General features: G+C 35.2%; 1 protein-coding gene across 4 annotated transcripts in view; it reads left to right on the top strand.

The window, feature by feature from the left end:
• INPP5F (inositol polyphosphate-5-phosphatase F) overlaps nucleotides 1–17,363 on the top strand; it is a 74,367-nt gene that overhangs the window by 42,571 nt on the left and 14,433 nt on the right. For 2 of the 4 annotated variants that reach the window (XM_054581608.1, XM_054581609.1), the window contains exons 7-14: nucleotides 653–851; nucleotides 1,385–1,564; nucleotides 2,449–2,516; nucleotides 6,646–6,770; nucleotides 7,550–7,627; nucleotides 8,545–8,665; nucleotides 10,022–10,150; nucleotides 15,971–16,088. In XM_054581608.1, the coding sequence (XP_054437583.1) occupies nucleotides 653–851; nucleotides 1,385–1,564; nucleotides 2,449–2,516; nucleotides 6,646–6,770; nucleotides 7,550–7,627; nucleotides 8,545–8,665; nucleotides 10,022–10,150; nucleotides 15,971–16,088 (1,018 nt within the window). Of the gene's footprint in view, nucleotides 1–652; nucleotides 852–1,384; nucleotides 1,565–2,448; nucleotides 2,517–6,645; nucleotides 6,771–7,549; nucleotides 7,628–8,544; nucleotides 8,666–10,021; nucleotides 10,151–15,970; nucleotides 16,089–17,363 lie in introns of those variants that run through there. The other 2 variants (XR_008529793.1, XM_054581610.1) reach the window with 2 other exon arrangements.

A 17,363-nucleotide genomic window follows, 5' to 3' on the forward strand; every position in this document is an offset into this window, starting at 1 on the left:
GGAATTTTGGGGGGTTTATTTACTACTTTTCACTTGGCAAAGCAAGTTTTTTTTTCCTGTACTGGAAAATAGAGTAGACCTCTGTGTTTCATAATAAAGTAAGCAGAGTTGGTTGTATTTTAATAAAGGCATAAGGCAATTGGAAATTAGAAATCAGTCTTTAAGTTTCGTTTTTCTATACCAACAGGAATAATCATCATCTCTACATTTGTTAAATAGTTACTATAAGCAGGGACTATGCCAAACACTTTTTACACTTTACTCATTTAATCTTCACAGCAACCACATTATAGGGTAGTTTTTTCTGTTTTTCAAAGCAGAACATCCAGGCATTGATGAGGTGCAGTGATTCACCGGGGTGAGTTAGTAAGTGGTGGAGCTTGAATCTGTACTCCAGCTGTCTGACTCCTATGCTCTGGTCCCTCTCAGGCAGCTTTCTCGAATGATCCTTATAAAAAAAGGAAAGGTTCTCAGCTCCACCTCCTTTTTCCCTCCATTCCTTTGTGTTCTTCATTAAGCAGAGAATATGATTAAAGAATGGAAGGTTTCTGCTTCTTATAAACTGATAAATATGTTCTGGCTACTGTTTGGGTTTAAGAAAGTAGCAGTGCTGTACAGCATAGAAACAACATAATGTTCCTATTGTTTCCAGACACCAGATGTAGACTTCTGGATTATCCCCATTATCCAAGGTTTTGTGCAGATTGAAGAACTTATTGTTAATTATAGTGAATCATCTGACGATGAGAAAAGCAGCCCAGAGACCCCACCTCAGGAGTCCACTTGTGTAGATGACATTCACCCACGATTTCTAGTGGCTCTCATTTCACGTCGCAGTCGGCACAGAGCAGGTGAGTGGAGGGGGTTGTAATAGTGTGCAAATCAAATCCAGGCAAGAATGGAAAATCTGTGGGGGTGTTGAAATGCTGATGACAATATGAATTTGGAAATACAGTTGGTTTCAAAGTGCTCAGTGACTCTGTGATGTGATTGGGGACAAATTATTGGAGAGAGGCGAATGGGGGAGAGTTAACAAAAGGAGAAAGAAAGGAGATTTATTTAGAGAGAAGAGAAGAAAGTCACTTGGGATATTCTTCTAAAATATGGCTGCATCACAGTAATAAATCCTTCCTGAGTGCTAGCACCTCTGGGAAAACCCTTCTCTTTCAGTGCACAGAGGCTATCTTAGTTTCAACTGTAAAAAACGGCGATGCCTAAATTATGATTTGGGGTAAATTGATACTGTTCTACCTGGCAATTGCATGTTAGATCCCCAAGGCTATCCTGAGAGAGAGAGATTTGGTTAAGGAGCATAATCTAGCCAGACTAAATTTTTTAAAAACATTGCTGTTCTCTGTTTTAATTTGTTTTGTTTTTTTTTTAGGAATGCGCTATAAACGAAGAGGCGTGGATAAAAATGGAAATGTTGCAAATTATGTGGAGACTGAACAGCTAATTCATGTTCATAATCATACCTTGTCATTTATTCAAACACGAGGCTCTGTGCCTGTCTTTTGGAGCCAGGTTGGGTATCGATATAATCCAAGACCTCGGCTAGACAAGAGTAAGCATGTCAATTATTTGGTTTGCAGATGATGATTTCAGACAGAATATTTTTAAAAATATTAGATACTTTATAGATTTGGATTTGCTTTGCCAGGTACTTCATTCAAAACAATAACTCATATAGTGAAATTTAGTAGAAAGTGATATAAACACAAGAATAATAATGGTTGTTGACAATTTAACAATAAAAAATTCCCCAACAATAGAGCAAAACAGCTTATTTCAAATTTTAAATTACTGTTTCTTTGAAAAATACTTCATTGGATGTTTAATTTTAGAAAGGAGCAAAAGAAGCCACTATTAGAGAATCAGGAAATATCTTAAGATGACATCTACAAAATACGATGTCTTTACTCAAATGACTCACTGTAAAATGTTTGTTATTGTTGTTGTTTTAATTACTGAGCATTTAATTTCCTTCAGTATTTTAACTCTCACACTGGAATAGCTAAGTCATGTCAATCTAATTAGATTGCTGAATGAGGTTAATTTTTAAAATTATTTACAGAATATTTTTCTCTAAAAATTTAATTTATATTCCTGGGAATTTGGTAAAGCTTCAATTTTAATATCCTTGAATTAGAGGAAGTTTTATTTTTTTATTATAAACCACATGAAACTTTTTCTGACAAGTAAGCTGGCTATACAAATAATATAATCTTAGAATTTGTACTTTATGTTATGATTTAGTCTCATTGCAAAAAAAAGAGAAATTAGAGATCTTTGGCCTAGCATTTCATTTTAAAATACTAGTTTTAGAAAATCTTAGTTACATTTGGGCTGTCAATAAATTATTTAAAAGCTAGAGTAAAGATGGAATAGACACTAATTTTTGCCTTAAACATGGGAAGGAAAAATAGATTTTGTATCACTTCTTTGTAGGTGAAAAGGAAACTGTTCCCTATTTCTGTGCCCACTTCGAAGAACAACTGAAAATTTACAAAAAACAGGTGGGCTTTAATCTGTAGTAGTAAATATTTCTTCATATTTAAAAGTGGTTGTGTATCTGTTTCTTTAAATTTAATGAAAATAACAATGTACTATTCATAATTAAACAACATGGCATTTGTCATGAAGTTAAAGAGCACATATAAGCTAAGAGTATTCTTGATGTTTTAAAAAAAATATCATTGTCAGCAACTTTAGACCACTTCTAGGTAAGAGATTAGTCTGTCAATTAGGATGATTTAAGAAGTATCTAGAGTAAGAAATAAAAGGCATCTTTCAGTACCACTCATGTTGTTCTGCCTCCTGGAGATAACAATTTGATATGTATCTTTCAGTATCTTTTTTCTCTGTCCACTTTTCTCATATATTCATGTACTCATGTAGGCATGTGATCATTTAAACCAAAATTAGATGAAATATAAGTTCAGTAAGTTGACCAGATTTCAGATATAAGATTGAGCTACAACAATCCATAACTTTTATCTGTTAGAAACGACCAGTTAGAATGTGTAATGCCATGGCGTACATTTTTCTAACAGCAACAAAAATAAAATAGGAAGAAATAACCTAAAATCCAATAAACATACAAGAAAGATATGGTGGGGGATGAAGGGAATTACTGACGAACACACAAATTTGAATAAATGGGAAGAAAATACCATGTTCGTAGAAGGAAAGAATTAATGTTGGATAGATTTCAGTTCTTCTAAAATTAATATATAAATTTTGTGCAGTCCCAAATAATGTTCCAGGAGGGAAATAAAAAACAAATTCCAAGACTGAAAAACACTATAAAGAATTTTTATTAGATTTTTATTTCTTGAAACTTTGTCATAAATATTAAATACTATTATGTTATAAATTTTTATTAAACCTTTATTAAAATGAAATAAGGCTTTAAAAGCACCAATTAGAATGAAAAATTGATAAATTTGACTTTACTAAAATAACTTTTGATTATTAAAAGGCACCATTAAGAGAAGGGAAATGCAATTCTCAAAGTGGGAGTATACTATCTAGACTATATAAAAAACTCCTATATATCCATTAAAGAAGATATGCAGTCCAAAAGAAAACTGGACAAAAGAACAGACTCTTCGTAAAAAATGATATCCAAAAGGCCATTAAACATAGAACAGGTGCTCCACTTAATTAATCATCAGGGAAATGCAAACTAAAACCACCATATACACACCAGAATGGCTAAAATAAAGATGGGAAATAGCAAGTCTTGTCAAGGATGTGGGACAATGGAACTCTAATATAAAAATTTTTAAATCTCCCTGAGAGAAATATGTGTTCAAACGAGGAGGCATGCATAAGAAACATTCATTGGAGTATAAAAACAACCTAATTGTTCATCAGGAGGTCAGTGGATAAAGTACAGCACATTGAAGTGTTAAATACTAATGCATAACCATGATAAGATCTATTTACATGCTAATAACATGGAAAGATCTTAAAATCACATCCATCATGGAGTGAGAAAAGAAAATTGTGTAATAGCATATGGTATGTTACTTCTTAAAAAATCCCACACAATAGAATCCTGTCATTTACATATATGTACTTCTCTTCCATATATGTGTTCTCACATATATATGACGTGCTCATTTATATAGAAATGCATTTATGTGGACTGAAAGGGTACACATCAAACTGTTAACAGGAGTTACCTCCAGGGAAGACTGTGGGACTGGGTTGTGGTTAGAAGGATTCAACCTTTATCCACGTTTCAGTTTTTACAATGTGAATAAATTCATGTATTTGCAATATGTGTAATTATAAGTAGCATTACAGAGAATAAACCACAATTTACATGTGACACATAATCATAAAAGTTGAAGCAACACTGAGGTATGTAAAGGAAGCAGAAGAAATTAATTCCTCACCACCCTCTTTCCTGCTCCCTGTAGACTCTCAAGACCTGTTTGTACACATCAGTTTTATAGGAATGTATGTTGATCAGACTTCCTCGTTTCTCACAGCATCCCCCACAATGTCTGCTTATCCACCTTCATCCCTGGATAATTGTTCTCTGGGAGGTGGGCCCATGATGGGTCTGACTCATTCGGGGTGGCACTGCATGGGCCTGTGTCTATTCATTGACTGTGAGGTTGGATGTGAGGGGAGGTCTACTGGGAGCCTTCTGGGAAAGACCTCCTGCTCTACTAAAAAGAGGCACAGGAACCAATAGTCCTTCTGAGGTTGCTGTGTCTGGATTTGATGTGCTGTAGTTACATAAGGCCCATAAGTGAACCAGCCCGAGGATTGACCAATATGTTGGGGATGGCAGAATGAAAAGATGGAAAGAACTGGCATCAGTAACCACTGAATTAAGCAAGTTTGGAACATGCAACCCCCTGACTTTTTGTTCTGGGATTTGAGTCAGTAATTTGTCATTTGCAGCAGAACACATCTTGACACATGCACTTATACACATTCAAAATTTAAGTCAAAGGAGGCCTATCCGACATACACTGTTCTGCACCTGTTTTCACGTAGTATCTCATAACTGTTAAACGATTTCTCCATTGGTGGACTTCTAGGACATAGTTTTTTGCTCTTATAAAAATTCTCCAGAAGACACCTTTTATATATTCTGTATGCTTTATAGAATAACTTCTAGAAGTGAAATGGATGTGTCAAATAGTCGGTGTGTATAAAGTTGATGCCTGTCACTTTGTTGCTCCTCATGAGGTCACACCAGTTTCCCTACTCAGCAAAGTGGGAGCCAGTGCCTGTTTTCCGTATATTCACTAATGCTATCTATATTTAGCATTCAGTGTTTGCCTGCATATAGGTGAAACTAGTTTTCTGTTTTAAAAATTGTATTTCTTTGAGTACTAACAAATGCTATCTATATTTAGCATTCAGTGTTTACCTGTATATAGGTGAAACTAGTTTTCTGTTTTAAAAATTGTATTTGAGTACTAACAAAGTTGTACTCTCATGTTTATTGCCTATTTGTATATTGTCTCTTGTGAATATCCTCTGTATCTTCTACCCATTTTTTTATTATTGAATTTATTTAGCTGGTTTTTATGTTACAGGTATATTTCCCTAGGTAGTTCTTTTTGTTTGTTTTTCTTTTTTAATCTTTGCTTATATTGTCATTTGTTATACAGAGGTTTTAAATTTTTATATTGTCACATCTTTTTATCTTTTTATGTTTTCTGTCTTTATGTTATACTTAGAAAGTCATGTTCCATCTTACAGTTATGGAAACATCATCCCAAATTTTGTTCTAGATTTTTTTGATAACTTGAAGAAAAAAATATTTCGATCCTTAATCCATTTAGAATTTATTTGTGTATAATGAGATGTAGGGAGCTGAAGTAAGTTTTTCCTCCCTATGTAGATAATTATCTCAATACCAGTTATAGAATAGCCTATGTTTTTTCGAGGAGCATATTGTTATTATCTTTTAGATTTCTTAATGCACATAGATCTGTTCCTAGGCCACCTGTCTCTTGTTCTGTTGATTCACTCTCTTCTGCCCTGGTAGCACAGTTTTAATTGCTATAGATTTAGAGTGGGTTTCATCCTTCAGTGGGACAAAGTCCTCCTTTATTATTATTAGCTTTCTATTTTTTCCTACATATTTACTGTTCCAGATGAACTTTAGAATTAACTTGTCAAGTCCATAGAAAGGTCCTGATTGAATTTTAATTGGGATTGTTCAGTATATAGATTAATCTGGGGAGACCTGACATCTTTATGTTATTGCCACCTAGCTCCATGGTAATGTCTCTTTGTTTATTCAGGATTTGTTTTATGTATATCAGCAAAGTTATATAGTGTCCAATATGTAGTTCTTATATATTTCCTTTAAAAGTATTCTAGATATTTTAAAGATTTGCTGTTACAAAGGACTTTGTTTTCATTATGTATTCTAGTTGGTTATTGCAGATGTATAATGTATAAAAAGCTATTAATGCCATTGATGTAAGCAGTTCTCATAAACCTAGATGCAACAAACAAAAAACTAATTTTATAGGAAAAAATAGATGCTAGAGTGTTTTGATTTCTAAGCATAGCTATAAAATATTTCTAACACATAATTCCAAATAAATGACCTTATGATTCTAACATCTGATTAAACTGAATTTTCTCCCCTTACTCTCATAGGTTATTATTAACTTGGTAGACCAGGCAGGAAGAGAGAAAATTATTGGGGACGCTTACCTAAAGCAGGTGTTGCTCTTTAACAACTCACACCTTACTTATGTTTCATTTGACTTCCACGAGCACTGGTAAGATGGCTTCCTGAGATGAGTTTTGATCAGTTCCAATGGCTGTGGTAGATGCTGTCACAGGAACCTACGTTTCTCTTTATTGGGAAGAAAAATTTCTTCTCATTGTTGGAAAGGGAAGGAGTATCATTTGTTTACTTTGTTTTAATTTTCATATGGATTTTATTTTGGCTAAAGTTTTAACTTAATTATTCCTGAAATATTTATACTCTTTCTGTTCCAAAATAACTTGGAGACTTAGAGTTCCATTTTTCCTTTTATCATTCAATTAAAGAATTTCCGGAGCTTTACTTTTCTGCTTGAGCCTGAGCCTGGCAGAAAAAACAGAGTCCCCTACTTAATAAAAATCACCCTGCTGGCTCATTTTTATGCTCTGTTGGTAACATTTCTTTCCCGATGGATAAACCTCAGTAGAATTTGTTCTAGAAAATCAACAGCTAGTGAACCACTTTGATGATAACTTTAACTTGTGCATATTCTGAAAGTAAGGTCTTGTGTCATGGTCCTGGCTCTAATGTGGGCTCATTTACCTAACTATTGAAAAACTGGTGGGGGGAGAAGCTTCTGATATCTTTGTTTCAGTATATTCTTAAGTATATTTTCTTCCACAATGCAGATGTGCAGTAAATATTTATACAATTGCCTATATAATTTATAATAGTGTTAACCTCATGTACTTATAGTAATAATTTCACTTTTCAAGCTACCTTAAATATAATATCTGAAGTTAAAAAAAACTATTATTAAATATGTTTTCTTTCTTTTGGCTTGTATTTTAGCCGTGGAATGAAATTTGAGAATGTTCAAACACTGACAGATGCCATTTATGACATTATTCTTGACATGAAGTGGTGTTGGTATGTATTTCTTATTTCGTAAGAAGTCAGTTTCACAAACTCTTGGTCTGTGAAATCATGTGTATTTGTTTAGTACCAGTAAGCATTAAAATAATAGTAGCAAGCTGAGAAAGCATTTTTTTTTTCTTGTATTGCTTCCCAATTCCTATTCTCCTTTTTAAGAGAATGTTAGTCATTAGGCATTGTTAGCTTAGAAAAGGGAAGAGAAGTCTGGTTGGGCAAAGTGGAGTAAATTTCCCTATGACTATTCTTTAATTCTTTCTAATGCTTCATAGTCTTAATTTTCTTTCTCCTCTTTCTTGCCATCCCTAACATGAAAGGAAGGCTTAGAGGAACTAGGTTTCAGTTTTCAGGCATTCAAAATTATCAGAGAAGGACCATGTTTCTCAGACTACAGGAAGGAGATACAGGAAGAAGAAATTGGCTTAAAGGACAGAAGAGAACTTCCTATTAGATTCTATGCCATGGGTAGTGGCCAGAGAAATTAGATGAGCAAGACATGCTGCACGGCTCCTCACTGGGTGGTAAAGTGAATGAACCTGTTCAAGCTAGTTTAGATGTATTTATGCTTGGATTTGAGAGGAGGAACAGGATGGTGTTTTAAAGTGCCTTCTGGCTTTGAATGTGCAGAAAAGCATAACTGAGGGTTGTGTCAGCTCTACTTAGTAGTTGTATGACTTGAGGCAAGTGACTCTTTTTGCACTTTTGTTGAGGTTTTAAAAATGGGGATAGTACTATCTTTCTTGTCAAGTTACTGTGTAGTTTAACAGTGTCTACAAAGAGCTCAATAATGCCTGCCACATAATGGTATTCCAAGCAAACTGATAACCAGTGCTACTGTTCTTGTTGTGATGCTTTAAGGAACTGTGGTTTTTGAAAAACATATTTTGAAATAATCCCATACTATTTTTGAAAAGGGTTGATCAAGCTGGAGTAATATGTAAACAAGAAGGGATTTTTCGAATTAATTGCATGGACTGCCTGGATCGCACCAATGTGGTCCAAGCTGCCATAGCACGAGTGGTCATGGAACAGCAGGTAATTTGGAGTCTGTTGGATTGTAAATATTCATTTCTAGTTTTTTCCAAGTGTGAACAAGTAACTAAAATCTTTGTTCTTTAGGACATTTATGGCATACAAACAACCTTGTTACATTAAAACCTGGAAAGCACAACCTCTACTATAAATAACTTGAATCAAGTGGCATTTTCCTAAGTACTTATTTAAAAAATGTCCCAACCTTTTAAAATTTATTGGGTGGTACTATATTGACTTCCACCTTTTTTCCTCATCTCTGAACCCTCCCTTCTGTATTTGGAGCTGGGAGTTTGCGCATTTCATTTCCGCTTGGCTGGCTGGCTATGGATCAGTACCTGCCAATAGCAAGCTTTAAAAGCAGGTCATGAGGCTAAAGGAGGAAGAAGAGGCAAGCATCTTTACCTGTGTTAGATTCCTGTCAGCAGTGCCATCACTGGGGCTGTTGGTTCCTTTGGCACCACAGAACCAGTACCTTGCCTTTATGCCCCAGTTGGTGGCAGCTGCTTCCTGTAGCCATTACTTCTATCACCCATGGCTGCTTTTAGAGCTTTTGGCCCTCCAACACCTGAGTAACCAATTCCCAAGGTGGAAGTTCCTAGCATGGTTTCCAGGGGTTTGTGGTTTTTTTGGGTAGAACCTAGTGACTATCCTTTGAGGATATGAATCTATTCCTTCTAATGTCTCACTGAAGCAGTCAGGCTATTGAGTCCAAGCCCTGGCTCTTCCACATACTAGGTGTTGACCCCATGCAAAGAACTTAACCTCTCCAAACTTCTCTCTCCTCATCTTTAAAATGAAGTAATAAGTAGCCTGGCAGGGTGGCTCAGATGGTTAGAGTGTCATCCTGTACACCAAAAAGTTGTGGGTTTGATAACTGGTCAGGGCACGTACCTGGGTTATGGGTTCAGTCCCTGGTGTGGGCATGTATGGAAGGCAACTGATCCATGTTTCTTGCTCTCTCCCTCCCTTCCTCTCTCTCTAAAAAAAAATCAATAAACATATCCTTGGGTAAGGATTAAAAAAACAGTTTTCTAAAAAAAATAAAATAAAATGGAGTAATGAGCATATTGATTGCATAGGGTTGTTATGAGGAATAAATGAGATAATTATTTTAAAAATCTCTTGGAACCCTAGCCCTAGCACAGAGGTAATATTTGTTGGGCAATTAGCACTCTATTAATATTGCTGTTTCAGTGTGCTTTTTTAAAAAAAATTTATTTTTAGAGAGAGGAGAAGGGAGGGTGAAAGAGGGAGAGAAACATTGTGTATGAACATAATTTCTTTTGCTGCAGTATACATTTTATGCTATGGTGTCCTGGTTTGTATGTAATTAACCCACCAATTTGTTAATTTTAGCTGAAAAAATTAGGTGTGATGCCCCCAGAGCAGCCACTACCGGTGAAATGCAGTCGGATCTATCAGATAATGTGGGCCAACAATGGTGACTCCATCAGCAGACAGTATGCTGGGACCGCTGCTCTGAAGGTAAATACCTGCAACAAGCATTTGTGGATCATTCTGTGAGACACAGAATGTGGTTTAAAACCACCTCTGTTTTTAAGAGAAAGGTATGTGAGCTACAGGTGGTCATTGGCTTTGTTCTGGAATGTTTGGCTAAGGCAGAGGGTCACACATTCATATTTTTCCTGGGGCCAGGTGATGTGACTCAAGCAGGTCACCCACTAGATTAAAGGGAGAGATGGGGTTGTGTGGACCTACGGAAGGACACATGCTGTCTCAGGAGGGTGCTCTTCTGCTAATTCCTTATGGGGATGTAGGCCCAATGTTGCTGGATCTTCTAGTTTTTAAAGGGAGTTTGGAAATCTGGAATTGTATGTGAAATATTTGTTTTGTTTTTTAAAACCTAATATAGACAAAACAAAACATGTCTGTTGATGGGGTTTGGTCCTTAGTACGACAATTTGCCTCCCAAATTTGTACTCCAGTCCTGCTTCTTACTAGTTCTGTTACCTTGGGCAAGTCACTTAACCTCTCTCTCAACAGGAGAATACATGTTCTTCAGAAGTGCATGTGGCGCATTTTCCAGGATAGATCTATATTAGGCCACAAAACAAATCTCAACAAGTTCAAGAAGAAGGAAAATTATATCAGAGAGTTTTTTTGTTTTGTTTTGTTTTTGTTTTTTTGGCAACAGTGGTGTGAAATTAGAACTCAGTAACAGAAGGAAAGTTGGAAAATTCATAAATATGTGGAAATAAAAGATAAAAGAAGAAATCAAAAGGGAAATTAAAAATATTTTGAAACAGCCCTGGCTGGTGTGGCTCAGTGGATTAAGCGCCAGTTTGCAGACTGAAAGGTTGCCAGTTCAATTCCTGGTCAGAGGACACACCTGGGTTGAGGGCCAGGTCCCCAGTTGGGGGCCTGTGAGAGGCAACTGATTGATGTTTCTCTCACACATTAATGTTTCTCTCCCTTTCTCCCTTCTTTCCCCTCTCTCTAAAAATAAATAAAATCTTTTAAAAAATAAAAAATAAAAATATCTCAAAACAAAAGAAAATGGAAGTACAACATACCAAAACTTAGAGCATGAAGCAAAAGCAGTTCTAAGCAGAAAGTGTTTAGATATAAATGCCTATATTAGGAAAAAACTCAGACAACCGAACACCTCAAATAACTAGAAAAGAAGAAACTAAGCCCAAAGTTAGCAGAAGGAAAGAAATAATAAAGATTAGAGCAGAAATATGAAATAGAGACTAGTAAAACAAAGATGAGATGAACAGAGCTAAAGTTGACTTTTTTGAAAAAAAACCCCAAAATTGACAAACCTTTAGGTAGGCTAACTAAGGAAAAAAGGACTCAAAATTATAAATGAAAGAGACATTACACCTGATAGCACAGAAATACACAGGATCATGAGACTTTGTTGGCAATTATATGCCAACAAATTGGACAATTTAGAAGAAACAGATAAATTCCTGGAAACAATACTACTTACCAAGACTGAATCATGAAGAAACAGAAAATCTGAGCAGAACCAGTGCGTAAAAAGATTGACTCCTTAAGCAAAAACCTCTCAACAGAGAAAAGCCCAGGACCAGATGGTTTCACTAGTGAATTCTACCAAGCATTTAAAAAACTAATGCCAGTGTTTCTCAAATTCTTCCAAAAAAACAGAAGAGGATGGAACACTCCCAAACTCATTTTATGAGGCCCTGATACCAAAGTCAGACCAGAACAATATAAGGAAATAAAACTATAGGCCAATATCCTTGATGAATATTGATGTAAAAATTCTCAAAAAATTCCAACAAACCAAATTTACTAGGATTATATATTATAATCAAGTGGGATTCATCTCTGGGATGTAAGGATGGTTCAGCATATGCAAATCAATAAATGTGACATCTGCACTAATAGAATGTAGATAAAAATCATATCATAGTCTTGATGCAGAAAAAGCATATGACAAAATTCAACGTATTTTTATCATAAAAAACTCTAAAAAATTGGATATAGAAGGAACATATCTTAACATAATAAAGACCATATATGGCAAACTGACAGCTAACATCATACTCAATAATGAAAAGTTAAAAGCTTTTCCTTTAAGATCAGGAACAAAACCAGGGTGCCCATTCTCATCACTCCTGTTCATCATAGTTAGTACTGGAAGTTCTAGCCAGAACAGTCAGGAAAAGGAAATTTGTTTATAGATAGCATGATGTTATACATAGAAAAAGCGTAAAAGATACTTCACTAGAAAACTGATAGAACTAATAAATGAGTTCAGTAAAGTTGCAGAATACAAAATTAACATACAAAAATCAATGGTGCTTCTATATACTAACAACAAACTATCTGATAAAAAAGAAAATAATCCCATTTACAATAACATCAAAAACAGTAAAATACTTAGGAATAAAGTTAACCAAGAAAGTGAAAGATCTGTACACTGAAAACCATAAGACACTGATGAAAGAAATTAAGAAGACACAAATAAATGTAAAGGTATTTTGTGTTCGTGGATCAGAAAAATTAATATTGTTAAAATGTTTATACTGCCCACAGCCATCTCTAGATTCAGTGCAATCCCTACTAAAGTTGTAGTGGCATTTTTCAAAGAAATAGCAAAAATCAATCCTAATGTTTGTATGGACACATGAAACCCCTAGTGGTCAAAGAAATTCTGAGAAAGAAGAACAAAGCTAGAGGCATAACACTCCCTGATTCCAAACCATACTGCAAAGCTATAATAATCAAAATAGTACGGCACTTGCTTAAAACAGACACATAGACCAACCTGGAATCAAACCAAGAGCTTAGAAATAAACCCACGCATACAAGAGGAGACCCCCCCCAAAAAACCAGAATTATATTCTGGAGGGCAGGCTTCTTCCAGTTCAGGCTTCCCCTGCTAAGTGAGTGTTCTAGAAACCCATCTGTATCAGCGTAACTAGCTGGCGTTGTGAGAGGCTGCTTTTGGCTTCAGTGAATTTTTTTTTTTGAAGATTTTCAGTGCATTTGTCCATTTCATGATGGGTGACTTACTAGTGCACCTGCCTACTTAGCGCTGAGTGTTTAGCAGTTTTTGGCCAAAAATGGCATGACCCCTGTGCTCCACCCTTCCTATTTTCCCCTGTTCTTCCCAAAACAATGAGCGACTTTGTTTTGAATAGAACTATTCAAAATGGGATATTCACATGCAAGAAAATTAAATTGTACCCCTGTCTTATAAAAAAATTAACTCAAAATGGATTAAAGACTTAAATGTACGACCTGAAACTTTACAGTTTGTTCCTACAATGAAACATAGAGAAAATGCTCCATGACATTGGTCTTTGCAATGATTTTTGGGATGTGATTTCAAAAACATAAGCAAGAAAAGTAAAAGAAAGTAAATGGGTAAGGACTACATCAGACAAGAAAAGTTTCAGCACGGCAAAAACAAACAAACAAAACAAAAATGAAAAGACGACCTATGGAATAGAAAGGGGAGGAAGTATTTGCAAACCATATATCTGATGAGGAGTTAATATGTATATCTACAATATGTAAGGAACTCATACAACTCAGAAGCAAAACAATTTTTGGTTAAAATTAAGGACCTAAACAGACATTTTTCCAAAGAAAATATACAAATGGCCAAAAGGTACATGCAGAAAAAATGTTTCAGCACTCAGCATTTGCTCAACATCAGTAATCATCAGGGAAATGCAAAGCGAGATCACAATGAGATGTCACTTCCTACCTGTAAGAATGGCTATTATCAAAAGATAAGAGAGAAGTGTTGACAAAGGATTGGAGAAAAAGTAGCCTTTGTATTGGGTCGGCCAAAAAGTCTGTGTGGTTTTTTCTGTAAAATAAAAGACACAGTTTTCATTTTCACCAATGAATATTTGTGTATTTCCCACATGGTGTAATGTTGATTGTTCTCAATGTCTCAATTTGATTGCTATCAACTTCAAATTTAAGTCTCTAGCATGAAAGTTCACAAACCCTTTTTAACACGTTTACTCAGTCATATTTAGCACCTCCACACACTGTACAAAATTTTTTTTTTTTGCATTTCAGTTGTGTTTTTATTTTTCTTGGAATAATAAAGCATGATATGCTGAAAATGTTGCATATTTTCTTCCATCTTCAAAATTAAAATGGCCTCACAAAAATTTACTAATTTTGATGTTTTTTTTAAATGCACATTGATGTGACAGGTGTCATAATACAATCCAACAAAATTGTTTTGAATGAGGTTAAAGACAACTAAGTGCTACTGGAGCCATTGTTTGGGGAAAAAACGATGAACTTTTTGGCCAACCTAATATGTTGTTGGTGGGAATGTAAATTTGCATAGCCATTATGGAAAACAGTATGCTCAAAAAATTAAAAACAGACCTACCATATGACCCAGCAATCCCATTGATGAGTATACAGTCATACCTCAGTACACATTGGCATCAGAACTCATCAAACCTGGTACTTGTTGCATTTTGACGAGAAAAAAATGTTTCAGCACTCAGCATTTGCTCACCACTCATCACACTTACTAGAACTTGTATGAGTATTACACCACCCCAGAAGAGAAAATGCTTCATCATCACTTGTTTGCCACTCATCAAAATGAATTAATGAAGAGTACCAAGATACCACTGTATATCTGAAGGAAATGAAATCATTATTTAGAAGAGATATCTGCACTCCCATGTTTATTGTAGCAGCATTCACAATGGTGAAGACACAGAAACAATCTATGTGTTCAGTGATGGATGAATGGCTAAAGAAAATATGTGTGTGTGTGTGTGTGTGTGTGTAATGGAACATTGCTCAGCCATGAGGAAAAAGGGAATCCTGACATTTGGAACAACATGGATTGACCTTGAGGGCATTATGTTTAAGTGAAATAAGCCAGACAGAGAAAGACAAATACTGTATGGTCTCACTTAGGTGTGGAGTCTGAAAAAGTCAGACTTCTAGAAACAGAATTAATTGATGGTTACCAGGGTTTGGAGGAAATTGGGAGACATTCAAAAGGTGCAAACTGAATAAATTTTGGGGATCTAATGTACAGCATGTTCATAATCGTTAACAATAATGTATCATATAATTGAAACTTGCTGAGAGGAGATCTTAAATGTTCTCGCCACACACACACACACAGGAATTATGTGAGGTGACAGATATATTAACTAATCTTAATCAGTTCACAGTATATATACATATATCAAGTGCTCACGTGGTACACCTTGAATTTACACAGTGCTACTTGTCAATTATACCTCAAAGCTGGAAAAAAAAATTTTTTTCTTTGATATTAAATGCCTTTGGACTCAGTATTCATGTCTCTCTCTTTTGTAATAGATATGTATTTAATTATTATTTCCTGTGAATGACTAATTAATTGGCAATATCTTCTTCCAAAATTTTCAGTTTTAGGACAAGGTCTGTTTCTGAGATTGCCTTGGGTAGAAATAGCCAGGTTGGCATGGGGAAAAAAGGGACTGTGCTTTCTTTGCCTTAAGTTTAAGTCACTGCCTCTCTAAGGACTTGCCCTGACACCTTTATTGTGAAAAATATTTTGACCTGTAAATTCTCAAAATTCTGTATATTGCAAAGAACGGCTTTGCCTTAAAGCATTACCTAGCTGAAGACTTGTTACTATAGATAGCATGTTTAATTATTTGACATGCTTTGGGTCAGAGTCAAATACTAGTAGATATTTTAATTTAACTACATTGTTTAGAAATTATAAAAGCCTAAAGAATTCTAGTCTTAAATTAAAAACCCATGTTGACTTTGGGAACATTCTTGTGTTTAAATAAATTGTCAAAATGACTTTTTCCTTGACAGGGTGACTTTACAAGGACTGGAGAAAGGAAGTTAGCAGGAGTTATGAAAGATGGTGTTAACTCAGCAAATAGGTATTACCTGAATCGATTTAAGGACGCTTATAGGCAAGCTGTCATAGGTAAGGAATGTAAAAAGCCTTTCTTTCTTTAAAATTTCTTATTACTTCTGTGACTATTTTACAGAAACCAATTTTATTAACATAGTTAATATGTTTTATAATATACTGATGCTTCTATTTTAATCATCTTACTCAATGAATCTAATTCAAAATGTTAGAAGATTAGGATTTGGTGTATGTTTTAGGCTAGAGCAACACAAGAACCCATCAATTTTCATACAGATTTGTCAGTGTGCTATTCATGGAACAGAAGGCAGGGTTGAGACTCCTGGAGTGAGGAATAAGGGACCTTAAATCTCATCAACTGAAATCTCCATGTTCTTTTTGTTTTTCCATTACTCAATTCTGAGAGATGCAACAAGTTGGTTTTCTTTCAATCCATGACATTTATCCTGTGTTCTTGCTGTGGACAAATAGACTGTCCTTTCTTCCCACTGGTGTGATTTAACAGGATATTAGGATATCTGATTTAGAGATTATCCTGATTCTAAAAAAAAATCTTGATTGTTTTTTAGAAGAGCAAATGGAGGGTAGATTGCCCAGTGGCTTGATTTAAATTTAATTGTCATTAAAATATTACCTTTTAGGATTAATTCTGAACTATGACTGAATGTTCTGGACTAGAACCAAATGTAACGCCTTATCCTATTGTGGCTGAAAATATTTTTTAAGTTCTATTTTTTAACCTGATACTTATCATACATGAAACAGTGGGTAGGCCATTTAGTAATTTGGGAAGTCTGATGTAAAGAAGCTTGGTTCATTTGCCATAGACAGGGTATGTGCTGACTGAAAAACTGGATTTTAGCAGTTTATTACAGGAAAAATAAGACACCTTCCTTTTCTTGGTTGATTTAGTGAGTCAGTTATATCCTTGAGGACTCAGGTTCTGTCCCTGTCTCTGTTCTACCATCCATAGCATCAGCTTCATCCTAATCCTCAAACTGGATCTCTTCCAGGTTGAGACAGAGAGGCCAGTAGCAGTCTGGGCTATTGCTTCTCCTTGTAGGGCCAGTGGTGGCAGATCTCAGAAGCCTCCTCCAGCCTCATTGTCCCAAACAACTACAGGAAATGGGGTTTTAATGATTTGTTACAGTTTGAGCCACATGCCATGCTAGGAAGAAGTTAGCTTGTCTATTCAGATCCTTTGTCCATTTTCAAATGGGCTCATTTGTCTTTTTATTGAGTTATAGGAATTCTTTATATTCTGGGTACAAGTCTCTTATCAGATATGTGACTTGTAAATATTCTTTCCCATTCTGTGAGTTGTCTTTT

This window comes from Pteronotus mesoamericanus, unplaced genomic scaffold, assembly GCF_021234165.1.
Source record: "Pteronotus mesoamericanus isolate MK-2021 breed Mesoamerican mustached bat unplaced genomic scaffold, CSHL_Meso_final contig_657, whole genome shotgun sequence".
Lineage (NCBI taxonomy): Eukaryota > Metazoa > Chordata > Mammalia > Chiroptera > Mormoopidae > Pteronotus > Pteronotus mesoamericanus.